Source organism: Procambarus clarkii, chromosome 76 (assembly GCF_040958095.1).
Source record: "Procambarus clarkii isolate CNS0578487 chromosome 76, FALCON_Pclarkii_2.0, whole genome shotgun sequence".
Lineage (NCBI taxonomy): Eukaryota > Metazoa > Arthropoda > Malacostraca > Decapoda > Cambaridae > Procambarus > Procambarus clarkii.
The window spans coordinates 7,886,548-7,910,195 of NC_091225.1; the positions used below are offsets into that span (position 1 = coordinate 7,886,548).

Consider the following 23,648-nt stretch of genomic DNA (forward strand, 5'->3'; position numbering starts at 1 on the left):
GCCGGAGGTACTATTTTCTATCACGGGTACAAGGTTGGTCAAGGTAAGGTGATGCCTTTACAGGATAAAATTAGTGCCATTGTTATCTACCCTATCTTGACCAACAAGAAACAGGTACAGCGCTTCTTGGGGATGAGTGCCAACTATCGTAGGTATTGTAAAGGCTTTTCTATGGTAGCTTCACGTCCGACTGATTTTTTGCAGCAGATGAATAAGTTTATGTGGACTACCCAGTGTCAAGAAGCCTTTGATGGTCTAAATAAACATTTTGTAATGTATTTAAATGCTTCCGATTTGGGTGCAAGTGCTGTCTTACTCTAAGTTGGACTTGATGGTATAGAGGATCCGGTATATTATTACTTTCGAAAATTTAAAAGTATAGAGAAGAATTATTGTGTAGACGAAAAAGAGGCTTATGCTTTTGTTTTGGCATGCATAAAGTTTAAAATCTATTTACAAGTGAATAAGGTGTTATTCTTATATAACTATAGTAATAAGATGTATATACTGATCATAAGCTTTTAATATTCATTGATTGATTGAAACTTAATAATCAGAAGATTTTCAGGTGGTCGATGTTTTTGCAGGAATTTATTCTCCATTGTTATAGCCCCTTATAGCCTGGGTGGAACGAATCTACCCACTGAGAGATTCTACCTGCCTGACCTGAACTTGAGAGGTCAGAGGAAAGATGCATATATTAAATAATTAAATAGACGTCAGTGAGTAATCTCAGGATATGAGCAGAGGATGGGCGTTGGTAACAAGTGACGTGAAGTGCGATGTTGATGCTTTGGATACATGAAGTGCACAAGCAGGAGGTCGTGACCTCACATAAGTCACAATTGTTGTCAGAGGTGGTAGTATTTCATTGATTCTTCCAGAATAAGGAAGAATATAGTTCCTTTTGTTAGTGGTGGAGCGAAGGCTACTTGTTCACTAGTGTGAGGAAGTTGTTGGGGACTTTGTACACCATTTCTCTGTGATTATGATAATTAGAGGCGGCCTGAAAGTGAGTGTTTGGCCACGTCTTTGTGGAACTCTGATTGTGTTGCTTCGTCAAGAGAATGGAAGTAAGCAGGCATTTCTGATGTGGAGCCTGACAGGTGACGTTGTGAACTCAGATCGTGGACTGGAGGAAGTTGTGTAAGGCAGTCTTGAATCATTTTGTGGGCGGCCTATCAAGCGTTATGTTGGAGATCCAGTGAGTTATCCTCACGTCAGAGAATTTTGAGGTAAGCTCATAAAACAGTTGTTACAGTGGTTGCCTGTGTTTGATCGTGTGCCCAGCAATCATGGCAAGTGTTTATGTATATAGTAAATCTTATTTTTCAGCTAGTGAGCTAAAATAAGACAGTAGACATAGGAGAACATGCTGGAGGGAGGAGTGATGCGTCCACCCTCACCTAAGGTCAGTGACTGACTGAGGTGGGAACCCCCCCCCCCCCCAGCCTCACGACCAGGGCGGCGGCCCCCATCCCAGCGACGTGTCTGGACATGTTCCCGGGGTGGACTCGCCCAGGTTGGGGAGGACCGTCGCGGCAATGCAATCGTGTTTAAAGAGATGGAAGAGTTCATATTCTGTGAATACATTTAATTATGTTTTGTTAGGAAAACATTTTTATTGGCATGATAATGGGATTGCAGGTTTGTTTGGGAAGGAGTTCGTGGAGAAACGACAAGGTTAGAGAAGAAGTTGATGGAGGAACTTCGAGGCTAGAGAAGAAGTTAATGAAGAAATTTGGAGGCTGGAGAAGAAGAATATGCTGAACTCTGTGGTAGAGCAGATCTCCATTGTGAGGAGTTGAGCAATGTAGAGGAGCTACACGTATCTCTGTAGATTCAGTGGTGAAGCGTCACTAATATGGGATTAGGACTTTGTTGTGCAGCAGATTTTGAGAACTGCAGAAATGCCTTTCCTAATATTTTAGAGGACCTTGTGATATATATTGGTAGTGAGCCTCTAGGAGCAGAACAGAGGTTCACGGTGGACCCACATAATGTATAAGGGGAGTGCCTGAATGCTTATTGGCATTCAAGACGCAGTGTAAGGTGAGAGAGATTGATATCTTCTTTTGTTGGGGGATACTTACGCAAATGTTTCTGGTGTTTCCGCCCCAAGCTGAGTTTTATATACTTTTAGGGCTGAGGATAGAGTATTGTTGTGACAGGATTTCAGCCCCATTTAGTGAGGGAGTAGTAAGTGGTAAACCAAGAGTTGAACAGCCACTTGATATGGACAGTTCGTAAAGCCAGCATATGATATTGGGATGCTACCGGGTGTTAGCAGGTTAGAGTATTGTATGATACTGTTCTATTTTATATGTTATGTTTTGAATATGTTTTCTTTGTATATTAAATGTATATGTTAGTTGGCTTTTGCTCTTGTCATGGTGAGGTTCCCCAGAAAGCAGGAGAGAGAGAGAGATTCACAGCTGCGGACAGGATGACAAAAGATACTAATTCACGAAAGGGAGATTTAGTAGATCATTCCAAACAAGGAGAGATTGGGGGAGTCACGGCAGCTCGAGTAGGGTGTGTATACAAGACAACGAGGCCAGTGTTGGAGCCGCATCCCTAAATATGTGATGCTGAATCCTTCTCCAAGATCAAGATGCGTACAGGGAGATCTAGATATATTACTAGCACTCCAGTGTCCAATGCTATCGACCGATGGTAGAGGCAGCGTGGCTGCCAAGGTCGGTTGTTTGTTCCGTCAGGGAGTGATTGGGGACACTCTAGCCTCGAAGTTCCTCCATTAAAGTCTTCTCTAACCTTGAAGTTTCTCCACAAACTCCTACCCAAACAAACCTGCAATCTTATTAGCATGACACTGTCCGCCTGTACGCAAGAGTCTGGTGACACAACCAGAGCTCTCGTTTGGAAGTTTAAGCCCCAAGAGTCCCAACCCTTTCAGGGCAGAACACCACATACATCATATTCCTGGTGAATTTAATGTTTTGGCTGATGCATTGTCCAGGTGTTTTCCTGAGAAAACCCTGAGTTTGAGGGACCACCATAAAATTTCCTGATTGTATTTGCTTATATATTGCTAATATACTTGTAGTTCTATGTAAACTTAATGCTGTATTATATATGCTGTATTTTACGATGCTGTATTATTAGGCTTGCACTTAATGTTTTGCAGCTCATGACTAATAGTTGATTGTGAATATCAAATTCATGATATTGTTTTGTAGTCCATGCCAGTAAGGATGTGTACACTATGTGCCACCATGTACTTATCTCTTTCGCTGGAGAGAACCTCGGATACACCAGTATGATCATGGTATGATTGCTATACTTTGAGATCAAACCATATGGTGATATAAGGCCGTATAACCTAGTATTCCCTTATATCATTGTATATAAATTATTGATTCTGGACAATACTCTAAAATGTATCCAGTACTGCCTTTATTGCCTCTGATGCATATATACTATTCCTGTATCATTGTAGTGTGTATACTATATATATTTACTGATGTATTCTATAGTAGAAGTTTAGAGCAGTAGCCTAGTGTTGCTGAGACATACTGATTAATGAATATTGCAATACCAACATGTAAAGCAGGGTTTTGGGATTGTTGTATATATGATATTTCATTTTTAGTTTCTTTGAATTATGTATTAATTCACAATGTATTATAGAAGAGAGTGGTGGTTTGACTTGGCAATTTCTTTGAATCTTCAGTTAATCTCCCTCCCCTTACCACCTCCCACTTTGCTTACCGGCCGGAATCATTAGTACCAAGTCTTGAAGATAAAAGAGGTAATACAGGCTCACCATAGCCCGTGCTACTTGGAACTTTTTGTTCCAGGTAGCGAATCTTAAACAACAACAACATTGAAGATAGAAACTCTCTCTTTATATTTTTGCACATGATTATATGTTCTCTTGTGTGTTCACATATTGATCTTATATTCTACTGGGAAGTGTATTTTGTAATACTTTTATTCAATGTATGCACGGAGCGGCAAACAATGGTAAAGTACAGTTCATAGAGTTTTAAAGTTTAAACCAGTATTGATGGTTAATTCGCGGAGATGGTTTAGTGGACGCCCCGCTTGTGCCCGCGACACCGCCCTCACTGTTCGCTGGCTTGTCAGAAGGGGCAGACGCGTTTAATCCTGCTCCCGTTCGAGACACATTTTAATGGTCTAATTAGCTTGTAAGATTCTGGGATATATGTAACCATATTATTGTTTGAAGAATCGTAACTACCGGTGTACACCATTCTTGTGGAACAGGTGGTGGAGTAATATTTTTGTATGACATAAATGTGGTAGGTAGCTGATGACCTGGAGTGACTATTGTCTTGTCCTGATTGATACTCATTCCTCACCTACTAATTGATTATTGTGGCACCACCATCCTGTATTCTTGATTTGTAGCATGCTAGAATTAGTGTGCCACTGCACTAGGATTGGAACTTAGTGACAACTAGTTCATAGGGTGTGCACTTGACATGTGCATGATAATGATTCCGAAGAGCTTTGATTAAAGCTATATTATTGTGTAATGAGAGTAGCAGTGTTAGAGAACTGTATACTTATGTTGTTACGGTGACTTGCTTGATATGCCTCAGTAAACTGGTAAATTTTTAATACCTTTTTATTAAAGGTATTAAATTATTAACCCAAGATAAATATTAGTGATGGCCAGGTGGCTCATGGAGATTTTGCAGCAATCATTGTGGCCAGAGATGTTGTGGAACATTGAGACATGACAAAAATATGACACAAAATAAGTAATAACAAGGGGAAACGTACAAAAAACCCACAGATATTCATGTAAAAATATATCGGAAAACGAAAAAATATATAACACACAATAAATCACAACAGAGGAAAGTGTAAAAACCAAAACACAGTACGACAGGGATAAAATAATATTGCTGACCGCGGTCAGAGGAGAGTGATACACACAAGAACGGAATGAGTACATTCCAAAATCACAACTGCACACCATGCAAACACAGCTTTTATCGAAGCAAGCAAAAAGAGGAGACATCTCTGCCCCACGGAGACATGAAACATGGTTTTATAACATGAAGCCACACACTACCAACTCGCGAGACATACAAGCAAACAACAAATGAAAACAGAATGTACAAATGCTAACTAAAGCAGAGTCACGGCTTCTAAAATCAAGTCCATTCAGGAGGCTGCTGCCTTGATGGTACCGGATACTCACACCGGGAAACACACTATGAACCCTCAATAGCAGGAGACGTTGAAGAATGGAAATCCCTTAGTGTATGGGGCGACGGACCCCTGCTTCAAAATGCAAATTACTGGACATCTCCACCATTGTTACCAGTCGAAACAACCCCCCAGGCCGGTACCCGGGAGGGAGCAATCTCACGCTGTACCGATTCCGCTACAAACACAGACTCAACCATCACACCCTGCTTATCCTCCACATGCTCCACAAGTTCCACACAATCATCAGAACGCATCTGGGCAGCTTTCGTCCTTCTCTTCTGTTCCGGCACTGGAGGAGCCAGACTCGACGCTTCTTGAACTTGTTATGGGGGACACACGCCTTCCATTGACGAGAGAGCCAGAGACGCTTCCTGGGACCTCCTTTACAATCCTTCCCCACCCCTGGAGCCCTCACTGGTGAAGCATGTTTACCAGATCAGCTTTCCAAAGCAGATGGGGACATCTCCTGGGGAGCCGCTTCTACCACCACAGCAGTCGCCATACTGTGATCCTCCACTGGCACAATCGGCTGCACACACAGCCCAGCAGGCATATCCTCACCCACACATTCCATCGGGGCGGCGACCCTCGGTAGCACAGTGCGCTCTACCGGCTCCCTGCATGCATCCAAGACATGTACACAGAGAGGCCCAACTTCCGGAAGGATTGGAGGCTGGACACCTCCACCAGCAAACGCTGGCTCGTGTTCAATGCCCGATGATCCGTGTGATGAAAATATTATTTACGAAATGCAGAATTGCAGTTTATAACTGTATTTTATAGATTTCTTTAATGTGCTAACAGTTTAATATAAATCGCTTTCATAATGCAAACGATTAGCTACAATAATGACAAATTGGTAAACACAAACAATGCAGGTATTATGTTTCCCAACAGGTATATCTGTTCAGAGTGACTGGTGGTGGGAGCGGGTTGTGTTGGCAGTGTGGGGGCTGGTGACAGTGGTGTTGACGCAGAGCTACGCAGGCAACCTCATGGCACTCTTGGCTGTCACAAACATCCCTCAACCCTTCCAGTCCCTCCACGACATTGTGGACGACCACTCTGTAACTTTGCTGGTTCAGAGTGGTGCTGCAAAAACAGTATATATTACTGTAAGTCATATCTGCTTTTTCTTGCAAAAACTAATTAATAGAAATTTTAATATTTTACTATTCTTAATGAGACAAAAATGTCCAGAATTTATTAATGTGAAACACATGTATTTCTTGACGCATTCATCATATTATCTAATCTCTCGTATATTTTTATTCTTTCTGGATAGTAAGGTGATAATTTTTAATTGCTTCTGCCTCCAAGGTAGAGAATATGCCTCTCATTCCCCTCATATCTTCCTCTGACCTTTGCCTCAGACATCTTATAGAAGATGTCTTGAAGGCTCCTTATCTAGAGTTGTGATAATTTGTACCTGGCAGCCTTCTGTTGACCTTCATGATATGTTTCCTATGCTCTCTAAGCCAAGGGTCATAGAAAAGTTTAAAATAAATAATATATATTTTCAATATGTTCGGGGAATAAACAATATGAAAATATGAGTTACTACTTAGGGACAAAGACTTTTATAATATGTTATGATATTCCTGGTTTCATGAAGACTGCGAAGGTTGGAATATTGCGAGATGTCGCAGATCTACAACAAAAGAATCGTCTAAAATTTATCAAGACGTCAGAGTTCGTTCGGAGTATCAACACACTTGTAAGGAATGGTCATTACTTACTCATATCAGAAGAAGTTCTGGAAAGAGCTGTAATGGCCCGAGACTTCTCTCGTAAAGGTTTGCTACCCAATCACGTGTGTTTATTATATTGTATAAGTGTTTGTATATAAACAAACTCAATTATCTGGAGTCTTGCATATATAAATAATACATCAAATTACTTAATATCTTTCTAGGTTAGTGGATACTTGAGATTGATACTTTTGACCATTTTAGTATTCATATCTATCTATATATATATATATATATATATATATATATATATATATATATATATATATATATATATATATATATATATATATATATATATATATATATATATATATATATATACATATATATATATATATATATATATATATATATATATATATATATATATATATATATATATATATATATATATATATATATATACATACATATATATATATATGTATGGTAAAATATATGTATATATTATGGTAAAATATTAGTATATTTTGGTAGCAGTCTGGCTACTAGGTACGACATATATATATATATATATATATATATTATTAAATATGACCGAAAAAAGTAAGATTAATAATTCTAACACGAATTTTCTCAATCTTTCGTACATTACGCTTCACTGTTGGAGGTAAATCAAAAATCACTTCTCCAAAATTCATTTTTATTTCTAGTCTGACGCGACACGGGCGCGTTTCGTAAAACTTATTACATTTTCAAAGACTTCACAAATACACAACTGATTAGAACTTACATATCTCTGAGTTTATATCTACATTTGAGTGAGGTGGGAAGGGTGATGTGGCATTAGAACAAGATGGGATATTAATAGGGTATTAAAAGTATCAACACAAGACAGAACAGAAACAATGGGTATTGAATAGAAGTGTTTGTAGAAAGCCAATTGGTCCATATTTCTTGATGCTTCTATATTGGAGTGGAGTCTTGAGGTGGGTAGAATATAGTTGTGCAATAATTGGCTGTTGATTGCTGGTGTTGACTTCTTGATGTGTAGTGCCTCGCAAACGTCAAGCCGCCTGCTATCGCTGTATCTATCGATGATTTCTGTGTTGTTTACTAGGATTTCTCTGGCGATGGTTTGGTTATGGGAAGAGATTATATGTTCCTTAATGGAGCCCTGTTGCTTATGCATCGTTAAACGCCTAGAAAGAGATGTTGTTGTCTTGCCTATATACTGGGTTTTTTGGAGCTTACAGTCCCCAAGTGGGCATTTGAAGGCATAGACGACGTTAGTCTCTTTTAAAGCGTTCTGTTTTGTGTCTGGAGAGTTTCTCATGAGTAGGCTGGCCGTTTTTCTGGTTTTATAGTAAATCGTCAGTTGTATCCTCTGATTTTTGTCTGTAGGGATAACGTTTCTATTAACAATATCTTTCAGGACCCTTTCCTCCGTTTTATGAGCTGTGGAAAAGAAGTTCCTGTAAAATAGTCTAATAGGGGGTATAGGTGTTGTGTTAGTTGTCTCTTCAGAGGTTGCATGGCTTTTCACTTTCCTTCTTATGATGTCTTCGATGAAACCATTGGAGAAGCCGTTATTGACTAGGACCTGCCTTACCCTACAGAGTTCTTCGTCGACTTGCTTCCATTCTGAGCTGTGGCTGAGAGCACGGTCGACGTATGCGTTAACAACACTCCTCTTGTACCTGTCAGGGCAGTCGCTGTTGGCATTTAGGCACATTCCTATGTTTGTTTCCTTAGTGTAGACTGCAGTCTACACTAAGGAAACAAACATAGGAATGTGCCTAAATGCCAACAGCGACTGCCCTGACAGGTACAAGAGGAGTGTTGTTAACACATACGTCGACCGTGCTCTCAGCCACAGCTCAGAATGGAAGCAAGTCGACGAAGAACTCTGTAGGGTAAGGCAGGTCCTAGTCAATAACGGCTTCTCCAATGGTTTCATCGAAGACATCATAAGAAGGAAAGTGAAAAGCCATGCAACCTCTGAAGAGACAACTAACACAACACCTATACCCCCTATTAGACTATTTTACAGGAACTTCTTTTCCACAGCTCATAAAACGGAGGAAAGGGTCCTGAAAGATATTGTTAATTGAAACGTTATCCCTACAGACAAAAATCAGAGGATACAACTGACGATTTACTATAAAACCAGAAAAACGGCCACCCTACTCATGAGAAACTCTCCAGACACAAAACAGAACGCTTTAAAAGAGACTAACATCGTCTATGCCTTCAAATGCCCACTTGGGGACTGTAAGCTCCAAAAAACCCAGTATATAGGCAAGACAACAACATCTCTTTCTAGGCGTTTAACGATGCATAAGCAACAGGGCTCCATTAAGGAACATATAATCTCTTCCCATAACCAAACCATCACCAGAGAAATCCTAGTAAACAACACAGAAATCATCGATAGATACAGCGATAGCAGGCGGCTTGACGTTTGCGAGGCACTACACATCAAGAAGTCAACACCAGCAATCAACAGCCAATTATTGCACAACTATATTCTACCCACCTCAAGACTCCACTCCAATATAGAAGCATCAAGAAATATGGACCAATAGGCTTTCTACAAACACTTCTATTCAATACCCATTGTTTCTGTTCTGTCTTGTGTTGATACTTTTAATACCCTATTAATATCCCATCTTGTTCTAATGCCACATCACCCTTCCCACCTCACTCAAATGTAGATATAAACTCAGAGATACGTAAGTTCTAATCAGTTGTGTATTTGTGAAGTCTTTGAAAATGTAATAAGTTTTACGAAACGCGCCCGTGTCGCGTCAGACTAGAAATAAAAATGAATTTTGGAGAAGTGATTTTTGATTTACCTCCAACAGTGAAGCGTAATGTACGAAAGATTGAGAAAATTCGTGTTAGAATTATTAATCTTACTTTTTCGGTCATATTTAATAATATATGTCTACAGGAAAGACTGCTACCAAAATATACTAATATATATATATATATATATATATATATATATATATATATATATATATATATATATATATATATATATATATATATATATATATATATATATATATATATATATACATATATATATATATATATATATATATATATATATATATATATATATATATATATATATATATATATATATATGTCGTACCTAGTAGCCAGAACTCACTTCTCAGCCTACTATGCAAGGCCCGATTTGCCTAATAAGCCAAGTTTTCGTGAATTAATTGTTTTTTGACTACCTAACCTACCTAACCTAACCTAACCTAACTTTTTCGGCTACCTAACCTAGCCTAACCTATAAAGATAGGTTAGGTTAGGTTAGGTAGGGTTGGTTAGGTTCGGTCATATATCTACATTAATTTTAACTCCAATAAAAAAAAATTGACCTCATACATAATGAAATGGGTAGCTTTATCATTTCATAAGAAAAAACTTTGAGAAAATATATTAATTCCGGAAAACTTGGCTTATTAGGCAAATCGGGCCTTTGTATAGTAGGCCGAGTACGACGTTCTGGCTACTAGGTACGACATATATATATATATATATATATATATATATATATATATATATATATATATATATATATATATATATATATATATATATATATATATATATATATATATATATATATATATATATATATATATATATGTCGTACCTAGTAGCCAGAACGCACTTCGCAGCCTACTATGCAAGGCCCGATTTGCCTAATAAGCCAAGTTTTCCTGAATTATTATATTTTCTCAAATTTTTTTCTTATGAAATGATAAAGCTACCCATTTCATTATGTATTATGTATGTATTTAATGGAGTTAGAATTAACGAAGATATATGACCGAACCTGACCAACCCTACCTAACCTAACCTAACCTATCTTTATAGGTTAGGTTAGGTTAGGTAGCCGAAAAAGTTAGGTTAGGTTAGGTTAGGTAGGTTAGGTAGTCGAAAAACAATTAATTCATGAAAACTTGGCTTATTAGGCAAATCGGGCCTTGCATAGTAGGCTGAGAAGTGCGTTCTGGCTACTAGGTACGACATATATATATATATATATATATATATATATATATATATATATATATATATATATATATATATATATATATATATATATATATATATATATATATACATATATATGCGAACAAGCCTGAATGGTCCCCTGGACAATATGCAACTGAAAACTCACACCCCAGAAGTGACTCGAACCCATACTCCCAGGAGCCACGCAACTGGTATGTACAAGACGCCTTAATCCACTTGACCATCACGACCGGACATAATGAGGTGATAGCCGAGGCTATTTGAACCACCCCACCGCCGGCACTCGGATAGTAATCTTGGGCATAGCATTTTACCAAATCACCTCATTCTTTGGGGCACACGTGAGGAACACAAATGCGAACAAGCCTGAATGGTCCCCAGGACAATATGCAACTGAAAACTCACACCCCAGAAGTGACTCGAACCCATACTCCCAGGAGCCACGCAACTGGTATGTACAAGACGCCTTAATCCACTTGACTATCACGACCGGACATAATGAGGTGATAGCCGAGGCTATTTGAACCACCCCACCGCCGGCACTCGGATAGTAATCTTGGGCATAGCATTTTACCAAATCACCTCATTCTTTGGGGCACACGTGAGGAACACAAATGCGAACAAGCCTGAATGGTCCCCAGGACAATATGCAACTGAAAACTCACACCCCAGAAGTGACTCGAACCCATACTCCCAGGAGCCACGCAACTGGTATGTACAAGACGCCTTAATCCACTTGACTATCACGACCGGACATAATGAGGTGATAGCTGAGGCTATTTGAACCACCCCACCGCCGGCACTCGGATAGTAATCTTGGGCATAGCATTTTACCAAATCACCTCATTCTTTGGGGCACACGTGAGGAACACAAATTCAGGCTTGTTCGCATATATATATATATATATATATATATATATATATATATATATATATATATATATATATATATATATATATATATATATATATATATATATATATATATACATATATATATATATATATATATATATATATATATATATATATATATATATATACATATATATATATATATATATATATATATATATATATATATATATATATATATATATATATATATATATATATGTATATATATATATATATATATATATATATATATATATATATATGTATATATATATATATATTTATATATATATATATATATATATATATATATATATATATATATATATATATATATATATATATATATATATATATATTTATATATATATATATATCCCTAATGCACAGTGATATCCATGCGTGATGTGGCAAGTGTGTTCCTTCGATGTTCTGTTTCAACAGAATAGGTGGTTGATGTTGGTCGACAGATCCTGTCATTGCAGCTGCGACAATATGGTTACTGCACGTCTATAATTCAGAATAAGTATTCAAAATTATATGTGTTGTCTTTTAGGTCAGTGTGACTTTTACTTGGGCCGGGAGGGGTTCCTGCCGCTTATGTACTCTTTAGCTTTCTCTAAGGGCAACTGTCTCGTGCCCGTCTTCAGCAAAAGGTAAAAAAACACAATTTCAGCTGACTAATGAGAATATAGGGCAATATTTCAAAGTCTCTCTCGATTACGAAAATCCTTGCATTACTTAATTCTTCATGGAATTTTAACTCTAATACCTCTCACTACTTTGGGTCCCTAATGCCTCTGCCTCAAACTTTTACGTCAACAAAAAATATTAGAAGCTGCATTATAATTTTCTTGGAATATTCCGATAGTTTTTTGTTTGAAATTTTGACAAAATATTATGAAATATATTTCATTCCCAGTTAATATATTTCATGTTTAATATATATTTTATTTAAATGTATGTTATATATATTTTTGGATTATATATAAAATATAATATTGAGAGAGTTTATAATATTTATTACACCCATAAGGATCACGATGATGCTTGAATCCGGACTGTACAATCATTGGGTAAAAACCACAATACCAAACTTTACTGCCTGTGACAACCTTCCAACCAAGATAGTAATCCAGGCTTCACTGTCAGTTGCTGACATATGGGTAATATACCTCTCATTATTTACGATACTTCTGACTCTGTGACTTTCAGCGTTTATGTAATTTATTGAAATGGGTAAACTTTTCCAGTCAGCTTTAAAAGAGTTAAGACGTTGATATAATATCCTAAATAATGAAACTCTCTCTCAGGGAATGTTCTTCCTGTTGGCTTGTGGCCTCGCTCTCAGTCTGTTCGTCCTGTGCCTGGAGCTCCTGTATAACCATGTTCATCAGTGACACAAGAATGTTCATCTTGTGCTGGAGCTCCTGTATAACCATGTTCACCAGTGACCAACGAATGTTCATGTTGTGCCTGGAGCACCTGTATAACCATGTTCACCGGTGACACAAGAATGTTCATCTTGTGCCTGGAGCACCCGTATAACCATGTTCACCGGTGACACAAGAATGTTTAACTTGTGCCTGGAGCTCCTGTATAACCATGTTCACCAGTGACACAAGAATGTTCATCTTGTGCCTGGGGCTCCTGTATAACCATGTTCACCGGTGACACAAGAATGTTCATCTTGTGCCTGGAGCTCCTGTATAACCATGTTCACCAGTGACACAAGAATGTTCATCTTGTGCCTGGGGCTCCTGTATAACCATGTTCACCAGTGACACAAGAATGTTCATCTTGTGCCTGGAGCTCCTGTATAACCATGTTCACCAGCGGCAAAAGAATGCTCGTACAGGAGCTCCTGTACCTTGAGCTCCTGTATAACCATGCTATTCTCCCAAACAAACTGTTCATATTATATTAGCCCAGCACCTCTTGTGCATAATAAAAGAATCACAATAATAATTATTTCATTTTCAAGTTCGAGTCACTTCTGGGGTGTGAGTTTTCAGTTGCATATAGTCCTGGGGACCATTCAGGCTTGTTCGCATTTGTGTTCCTCACGTGTGTCCCAAAGAATGAGGTGATTTGTTAAAATACCATGCCCAGGATTACCAACCGAGTGCCGGTGGGGGATGGAAATTGCCTCGGCTACCATTCCCTTCTGTCCGGTTGAGTTGGTCGAGTGATTAAGGTGTCCTGTACGCCAGCAGAGTGCTCCTGGCAGTATGGGTTCGATTCACTTCTGGGGTGTGAGTTTTCAGTTGTATATAACTATATATATATATATATATATATATATATATATATATATATATATATATATATATATATATATATATACATATATATATATATATATATATATATATATATATATATATATATATATATATATATATATATATATATATATATATATATATATATATATAACTGAAAACTCACACCCCAGAAGTGACTCGAACCCATACTCCCAGGAGCAACGCAACTGGTATGTACAAGACGCCTTAATCCACTTGACCATCACGACCGGACATAATGAGGTGATAGCCGAGGCTATTTGAACCACCCCACCGCCGGCACTCGGATGTGTCACAAGCCATTCAGGCTTGTTCGCATATATATATATGTATATATATATATATATATATATATATATATATATATATATATATATATATATATATATATATATATATATATATATATATATATATATATATATATATATATATATATATATATATATATATATATATATATATATATATATTTTATTAAATATGACCGAAAAAGTAAGATTAATAATTCTAACACGAATTTTCTCAATCTTTCGTACATTATGCTTCACTGTTGGAGGTAAATAAAAAATCACTTCTCCAAAATTCATTTTTATTTCTAGTCTGACGCGACACGGGCGCGTTTCGTAAAACTTATTACATTTTCAAAGACTTCACAAATACACAACTGATTAGAACTTGCGTTTCCCTGATTTTATATCTACATTTGAGTGAGGTGGGAAGGGTGATGTGGCAATACATTTGAGTAAGGTGGGAAGGATGATGTGGCATTAGAGGATATTAATAGGGTATTAAAAGTATCAACACAAGACAGAACACGAAACAATGGATATTGAATAGAAGTGTTTGTAGAAAGCCTATTGGTCCATATTTCTTGATGCTTCTACATTGGAGCGGAGTCTTGAGGTGGGTAGAATATAGTTGTGCAATAATTGGCTGTTGATTGCTGGTGTTGACTTCTTGATGTGTAGTGCCTCGCAAATGTTCGAGCCGCCTGCTATCGCTGTATCTATCGATGATTTCTGTGTTGTTTACTAGGATTTCTCTGGCGATGGTTTGGTTATGGGAAGAGATTATATGTTCCTTAATGGAGCCCTGTTGTTTATGCATCGTTAAACGCCTAGAAAGAGATGTTGTTGTCTTGCCTATATACTGGGTTTTTTGGAGCTTACAGTCCCCAAGTGGGCATTTGAAGGCATAGACGACGTTAGTCTCTTTTAAAGCGTTCTGTTTCGTGTCTGGAGAGTTTCTCATGAGTAGGCTGGCCGTTTTTCTGGTTTTATAGTAAATCGTCAGTTGTATCCTCTGATTTTTGTCTGTAGGGATAACGTTTCTATTAACAATATCTTTCAGGACCCTTTCCTCTGTTTTATGAGCTGTGGAAAAGAAGTTCCTGTAAAATAGTCTAATAGGGGGTATAGGTGTTGTGTTAGTTGTCTCTTCGGAGGTTGCATGGCTTTTCACTTTCCTTCTTATGATGTCTTAGACATCATAAGAAGGAAAGTGAAAAGCCATGCAACCTCCGAAGAGACAACTAACACAACACCTATACCCCCTATTAGACTATTTTACAGGAACTTCTTTTCCACAGCTCATAAAACAGAGGAAAGGGTCCTGAAAGATATTGTTAATAGAAACGTTATCCCTACAGACAAAAATCAGAGGATACAACTGACGATTTACTATAAAACCAGAAAAACGGCCAGCCTACTCATGAGAAACTCTCCAGACACGAAACAGAACGCTTTAAAAGAGAGCTGTTTTATGAGCTGTGGAAAAGAAGTTCCTGTAAAATAGTCTAATAGGGGGTATAGGTGTTGTGTTAGTTGTCTCTTCGGAGGTTGCATGGCTTTTCACTTTCCTTCTTATGATGTCTTAGACATCATAAGAAGGAAAGTGAAAAGCCATGCAACCTCCGAAGAGACAACTAACACAACACCTATACCCCCTATTAGACTATTTTACAGGAACTTCTTTTCCACAGCTCATAAAACAGAGGAAAGGGTCCTGAAAGATATTGTTAATAGAAACGTTATCCCTACAGACAAAAATCAGAGGATACAACTGACGATTTACTATAAAACCAGAAAAACGGCCAGCCTACTCATGAGAAACTCTCCAGACACGAAACAGAACGCTTTAAAAGAGACTAACGTCGTCTATGCCTTCAAATGCCCACTTGGGGACTGTAAGCTCCAAAAAACCCAGTATATAGGCAAGACAACAACATCTCTTTCTAGGCGTTTAACGATGCATAAACAACAGGGCTCCATTAAGGAACATATAATCTCTTCCCATAACCAAACCATCGCCAGAGAAATCCTAGTAAACAACACAGAAATCATCGATAGATACAGCGATAGCAGGCGGCTCGACGTTTGCGAGGCACTACACATCAAGAAGTCAACACCAGCAATCAACAGCCAATTATTGCACAACTATATTCTACCCACCTCAAGACTCCGCTCCAATATAGAAGCATCAAGAAATATGGACCAATAGGCTTTCTACAAACACTTCTATTCAATATCCATTGTTTCGTGTTCTGTCTTGTGTTGATACTTTTAATACCCTATTAATATCTTCTAATGCCACATCATCCTTCCCACCTTACTCAAATGTAATGCCACATCACCCTTCCCACCTCACTCAAATGTAGATATAAAATCAGGGAAACGCAAGTTCTAATCAGTTGTGTATTTGTGAAGTCTTTGAAAATGTAATAAGTTTTACGAAACGCGCCCGTGTCGCGTCAGACTAGAAATAAAAATGAATTTTGGAGAAGTGATTTTTGATTTACCTCCAACAGTGAAGCATAATGTACGAAAGATTGAGAAAATTCGTGTTAGAATTATTAATCTTACTTTTTCGGTCATATTTAATAAAATATGTCTACAGGAAAGACTGCTACCAAAATATACTAATATATATATATATATATATATATATATATATATATATATATCAAGTTCATATATATATAACACTGATCCAAGTATGCGGAAAATTCACATGTGAAAAATGGAGAATGCTTAACGAGTTTTCGACTACATGACCTTCATCAGAGCAAAGTAGAATAAAAGCTTCATTCTACTTTGCACTGATGAAGGCGATGTAGCCGTGAACGCTTTAACCATTCTCTATTTTTTCCCATGTGATTCTTTAGGATATATCACACCACAGGCCCTCCGAATTGCCGTGGCTCTCCGCCTCGCTGCCCCCAATCCACATCGAATGCAGGTGTATTTGCGGCGAGGCAGTGGCTGACAGGTACGGACGGCATGGGCTTCTCTGCCAAAGGACAGGAGGATGGCATGCAAGACACGGCGAGGTTAACAATATTATCAAGAGAAGCCTTACCACGGCCGGTTGTCCAGCAGAGGGAGAGAGCCCCGTTACCTAATGCCCCATAACTCAGATGAGCATGTCGGTCGCCCAGACGGGATCACGGATAACCCCTGGAAGAATGGTACACAGTTGGTGTAGGTCTAGACTATTTCAACCTTAGCCGACACCTATGTTAACTTCAGTGCTGCACAGGCAGGAGGTGCTGCCAATCACAGGGAAGCAGCCAAGTCACGTAAATATAGAGACCTTGATCACCACTACAATTTTGTCTCCATTGCCTTAGAGACACTTGGTGCCTATCTTGGTTATCTTGAGATGATTTCGGGGTTTTAGTGTCCCCGCGGCCCGGTCCTCGACCAGGCCTCCACCCCCAGGAAGCAGCCCGTGACAGCTGACTAACACCCAGATACCTATTTTACTGCTAGGTAACAGGGGCATTCAGGGTGAAAGAAACTTTGCCCATTTGTTTCTGCCTCGTGCGGGAATCGAACCCGCGCCACAGAATTACGAGCCCTGTGCGCTATCCACCAGGCTACGAGGCCTAGGGTAATAGTGCTGTAAGTTTTTTTAAGGAACTGGGGTCCAAGCTAATTGAAACAACTAGAGACCCTAGAGCCGCCAGTTTTCTGTTTCAGCGCCTTAGTGTGGCGATCCAGAGAGGAAATGCTTACTGCATCCATGGTTCATGCCCGCCATCTGAGGAGCTGTACAACTTGTGACAAGTAGTCTTGTACCTTGCATGTAACCAATGTTGTAACCCTTCTTGTGTAATGAAATTTTAAATAAAGTTAGATATATATACAGACACACACTAAAAGAATAGCGGTGGTAGGGGAAGAAAATATAAAAATTTTCAGTGAGGATCCACAAGGTCTTCTCTGAGTACTCATTATTTTCTTCTCCGAGGCTATGGGTCCCTACACTTGCACCAGAGGTGGTACCACATTTAGGTTTGTAAAAAAAAATACATATATATACAGGGGGGTACCACCTCTGGTGCAATTATAGGGACCCAGAGCCTCAGAGAAGGGAACAGAGCTTTCAGGGAAAAACTTGCTATTTAACTCTGAATACGTAAGAGTGTTCGCTTCTCCTACCACCCCCCTTTCATATGGTGTACACTTTATTATGCAAGGTTATACAGTTACATATCTGATTTTATACAAAAAATAAACATTAAGAGGACACAATATATATATATATATATATATATATATATATATATATATATATATATATATAAATATATATATATATATATATATATATATATATATATATATATATATATATATATATATATATATATATATATATATATATATATATATATATATATATATATATATATATATATATATATATAAGAGACGTTAGTCTCTTTTAAAGCGTTCTGTTTTGTGTCTGGATTTTTGTGTCTGGTTTTTAAAAGAGACTAACGTCGTCTATGCCTTCAAATGCCCACTTGGGGACTGTAAGCTCCAAAAAACCCAGTATATAGGCAAGACAACAACATCTCTTTCTAGGCGTTTAACGATGCATAAGCAACAGGGCTCCATTAAGGAACATATAATCTCTTCCCATAACCAAACCATCGCCAGAGAAATCCTAGTAAACAACACAGAAATCATCGATAGATACAGCGATAGCAGGCGGCTTGACGTTTGCGAGGCACTACACATCAAGAAGTCAACACCAGCAATCAACAGCCAATTATTGCACAACTATATTCTACCCACCTCAAGACTCCGCTCCAATATAGAAGCATCAAGAAATATGGACCAATAGGCTTTCTACAAACACTTCTATTCAATACCCATTATTTCTGTTCTGTCTTGTGTTGATACTTTTAATACCCTATTAATATCCCCTCCTGTTCTGTCTTGTGTTAATGCCACATCACCCTTCCCACCTCACTCAAATGTAGATATAATATCAGAGAGACGTAAGTTCTAATCAGTTGTGTATTTGTGAAGTCTTTGAAAATGTAATAAGTTTTACGAAACGCGCCCGTGTCGCGTCAGACTAGAAATAAAAATGAATTTTGGAGAAGTGATTTTTGATTTACCTCCAACAGTGAAGCGTAATGTACGAAAGATTGAGAAAATTCGTGTTAGAATTATTAATCTTACTTTTTCGGTCATATTTAATAATATATGTCTACAGGAAAGACTGCTACCAAAATATACTAATATATATATATATATATATATATATATATATATATATATATATATATATATATATATATATATATATATACATATATATATATATATATATATATATATATATATTATTAAATATGACCGAAAAAGTAAGATTAATAATTCTAACACGAATTTTCTCAATCTTTCGTACATTACGCTTCACTGTTGGAGGTAAATCAAAAATCACTTCTCCAAAATTCATTTTTATTTCTAGTCTGACGCGACACGGGCAACAATAAGTTTCGTAAAACTTATTACATTTTCAAAGACTTCACAAATACACAACTGATTAGAACTTACATATCTCTGATTTTATATCTACATTTGAGTGAGGTGGGAGGGGTGATTTGGCATTAACACAAGACAGAACAAGAGGGGATATTAATAGGGTATTAAAAGTATCAACACAAGACAGAACAGAAACAATGGGTATTGAATAGAAGTGTTTGTAGAAAGCCTATTGGTCCATATTTCTTGATGCTTCTATATTGGAGCGGAGTCTTGAGGTGGGTAGAATATAGTTGTGTAATAATTGGCTGTTGATTGCTGGTGTTGACTTCTTGATGTGTAGTGCCTCGCAAACGTCAAGCCGCCTGCTATCGCTGTATCTATCGATGATTTCTGTGTTGTTTACTAGGATTTCTCTGGTGATGGTTTGGTTATGGGAAGAGATTATATGTTCCTTAATGGAGCCCTGTTGCTTATGCATCGTTAAACGCCTAGAAAGAGATGTTGTTGTCTTGCCTATATACTGGGTTTTTTGGAGCTTACAGTCCCCAAGTGGGCATTTGAAGGCATAGACGACGTTAGTCTCTTTTAAAGCGTTCTGTTTTGTGTCTGGAGAGTTTCTCATGAGTAGGCTGGCCGTTTTTCTGGTTTTATAGTAAATCGTCAGTTGTATCCTCTGATTTTTGTCTGTAGGGATAACGTTTCTATTAACAATATCTTTCAGGACCCTTTCCTCCGTTTTATGAGCTGTGGAAAAGAAGTTCCTGTAAAATAGTCTAACAGGGGGTATAGGTGTTGTGTTAGTTGTCTCTTCAGAGGTTGCATGGCTTTTCACTTTCCTTCTTATGATGTCTTCGATGAAACCATTGGAGAAGCCGTTATTGACTAGGACCTGCCTTACCCTACAGAGTTCTTCGTCGACTTGCTTCCATTCTGAGCTGTGGCTGAGAGCACGGTCGACGTATGCGTTAACAACACTCCTCTTGTACCTGTCAGGGCAGTCGCTGTTGGCATTTAGGCACATTCCTATGTTTGTTTCCTTAGTGTAGACTGCAGTGTGGAAACCTCCGCCCTTTTCCATGACTGTTACATCTAGAAAAGGCAGCTTCCCATCCTTTTCCGTCTCGTAAGTGAAACGCAGCACGGAACTCTGCTCAAATGCCTCCTTCAGCTCCTGCAGATGTCTGACATCAGGTACCTGTGTAAAAATGTCGTCAACATACCTGCAGTATATGGCCGGTTTCAAGTTCATGTCGACTAAGACTTTTTGCTCGATGGTACCCATGTAGAAGTTTGCAAACAGGACACCTAGGGGAGAACCCATGGCGACCCCATCTACTTGCTTATACATGTGCCCATCTGGGCTCAAGAAGGGTGCCTCTTTAGTACAAGCTTGGAGTAGTTTCCTCAGAATACTTTCTGGCATGTCAAGAGGAGCACAGGCTGGATCACGATACACTCTGTCGGCTATCATTCCGATTGTCTCGTCCACAGGTACGTTGGTAAACAGCGATTCTACGTCCAACGAGGCTCTTATCCCTGTGGCCCGTGTGCCCCGCAGTAAGTCCACAAATTCCTTTGGAGACTTCAGGCTGAAGGCGCAAGGAACATAAGGAGTCAGCAGGCCATTGAGTCGCTTCGCCAGTCTGTACGTGGGTGTGGGTATCTGGCTAATGATTGGCCGAAGTGGGTTTCCAGGCTTGTGCGTCTTGACATTTCCATACGCATATCCAGGTTTATATTCCCCAATGATCTTTGGCAGGTGGAGTCCGGAGTCCATTGAATATCACCGCATATTCTGTATTTATTATTTTCTGGTTTAGGGCTTCTATCCCTCTAACTATTTTCTTAGCATCAGGGCTTAATTGAAATAGGAGTTCTCCAAAACTCATTTTCGTACTTTTAAGGTGAAGAAAAGAAGTGATTTACGATAGAGTGTATTACACTTATTTGTATAATTTGCACGACGTTTCGAACCTCCATGGTTCATTCTCAAGTGAACAGATCTTACAATACTAGTTGATTTTATACCCGCATTAGGTCAGGTGATAATACAATGAAGGTGAAAACATGGGGGGATACATAAGGGATAAATGTGAGGTGAAACATAGAGGCTGCAGAAGGCTTATTGGCCCATACGAGGCATCTCCTATCTAAACACAAAGATTAATCCAGTGTAATTGGCCTGTTATGTTGGACATTGTCTTCTGTGTTGGCATCGATATGTTCTTGTCTTGTCCTTACTCTCATGGTGGGTAGAGTAAATAGTTCCGTGATTTGGGTGTTCATGGTAGGTCGCTCTATTCTTATGTGAATTGCCTCAAGAATTTGTAATCTTCTTGAATCTTGGGTTTTGTCTATTATGCAAGTATTCTTGTTCAACATTTCTCTTGTTAGAGTAATGTCATGGGCTTGTCTCATGTGATTCCTAGGGGCACCAGATTGAAGATGGCATGTCAAACGCCTCGTCAGCTTGGTCGACGTCATACCTATGTACTTACATTGAAGGTTACATCCTTCGTGGGGGCAAGTGTACATGTATACAACGCTTGACTGCTGTAGAGGGTTCTCCGTCGGCTTCGGGCTGTTTTTGATAAGGAGTTCGGAAGTCTTCTTGGTTTTGTAGAATATTATCAGGTTTATGTTTTGGTTAGGAGTAGTGCTTTTTACTCCTTTACGGATTATTTCTTTCATTATTCTTTCCTCTTTTATATGTTCACTGTGCATGGTTGATTTGTAATATAATTTTATTGGGGGTGTTGTGGTTTCTGTTCTAGGTTCTGAATTATACCAACGGTCCAAGTGTCTTCTTATAGCAGCGTTTATTTCCGCGTTGCTATATCCGTTTTTCACCAATACCTGAGTTACTCTTTCAAACTCTCTACTCACGTTGCTCCATTCAGAGCAGTGGGTAAGCGCTCGACGAATACAAGCATTGAGAACACTGGCTTTGTATCTTTGGGGGCACTCACTTCTACCGTTCAGGCATAATCCTATGTTGGTGGGCTTGGTATATACGTTGGTGCTTAAAGAGGTTCCTGTTTTTGTTATTAGTACATCCAAGAATGGCAGACTGTTATTTTCACTATTTTCATGTGTAAATCGGAGTACTGACTCTCTCTCTAGGTGTCTTTTTAGGTCAATTAGTTCATCTGAGTCTTTTACTATTACGAATATGTCATCTACATAACGGCAGTATACAGTTGGTTTTTGTCTGCTACTGAAGACCCTATCTTCGATGGTTCCCATATAAAAATTAGCAAATAAAACTCCAAAGTGGGAGCCCATTAAGTTAAGTTAACATCCCTAAACGGTGGACAGCTAAAAATCCCTCGTCCTAAAGATGGCTACTTTAACCTGACTTCTTATGATCTTACCCAGGACCAACGAGACCTCTTAAATCTTGGTCTAAATTGTCAATTCTTATCTAAACCAAAGATGCATCAAAAACGCCTGGAAATCGAAATGCTTCTGGACGATATCCATAAGCTAGAAGACAACAAAAAAGTCATCACCACTGACACACTTCAAGCTGAACTACTTGCAGAAGCAGGGAAAAAACGAGGAACATATTCATCTACAATCTTAACCCCACGACTCAAAGAAGCAGCGAAACAACTAAAAAATCTGAAAGACGTAACAATAAGAAAAGCCGACAAAACAGCAGCATATGTATTGATTCCTACCCA

The 23,648-nt window shown here is 38.3% G+C and overlaps 1 protein-coding gene across 1 annotated transcript in view; it reads left to right on the forward strand.

The window, feature by feature from the left end:
• Positions 1-13,764, forward strand: part of LOC123771528 (glutamate receptor ionotropic, delta-2-like) — a 51,199-nt gene extending 37,435 nt beyond the window's left edge. The window contains exons 4-8 of the mRNA XM_069313621.1: positions 6,106-6,323; positions 6,824-7,004; positions 12,424-12,523; positions 12,904-13,033; positions 13,181-13,764. Of these exons, the coding sequence (XP_069169722.1) occupies positions 6,106-6,323; positions 6,824-7,004; positions 12,424-12,523; positions 12,904-13,033; positions 13,181-13,267 (716 nt within the window). The 3' untranslated portion in view covers positions 13,268-13,764. The remainder of the gene's footprint in view (positions 1-6,105; positions 6,324-6,823; positions 7,005-12,423; positions 12,524-12,903; positions 13,034-13,180) is intronic.
• The last annotated feature ends 9,884 nt before the right edge of the window (positions 13,765-23,648 follow it).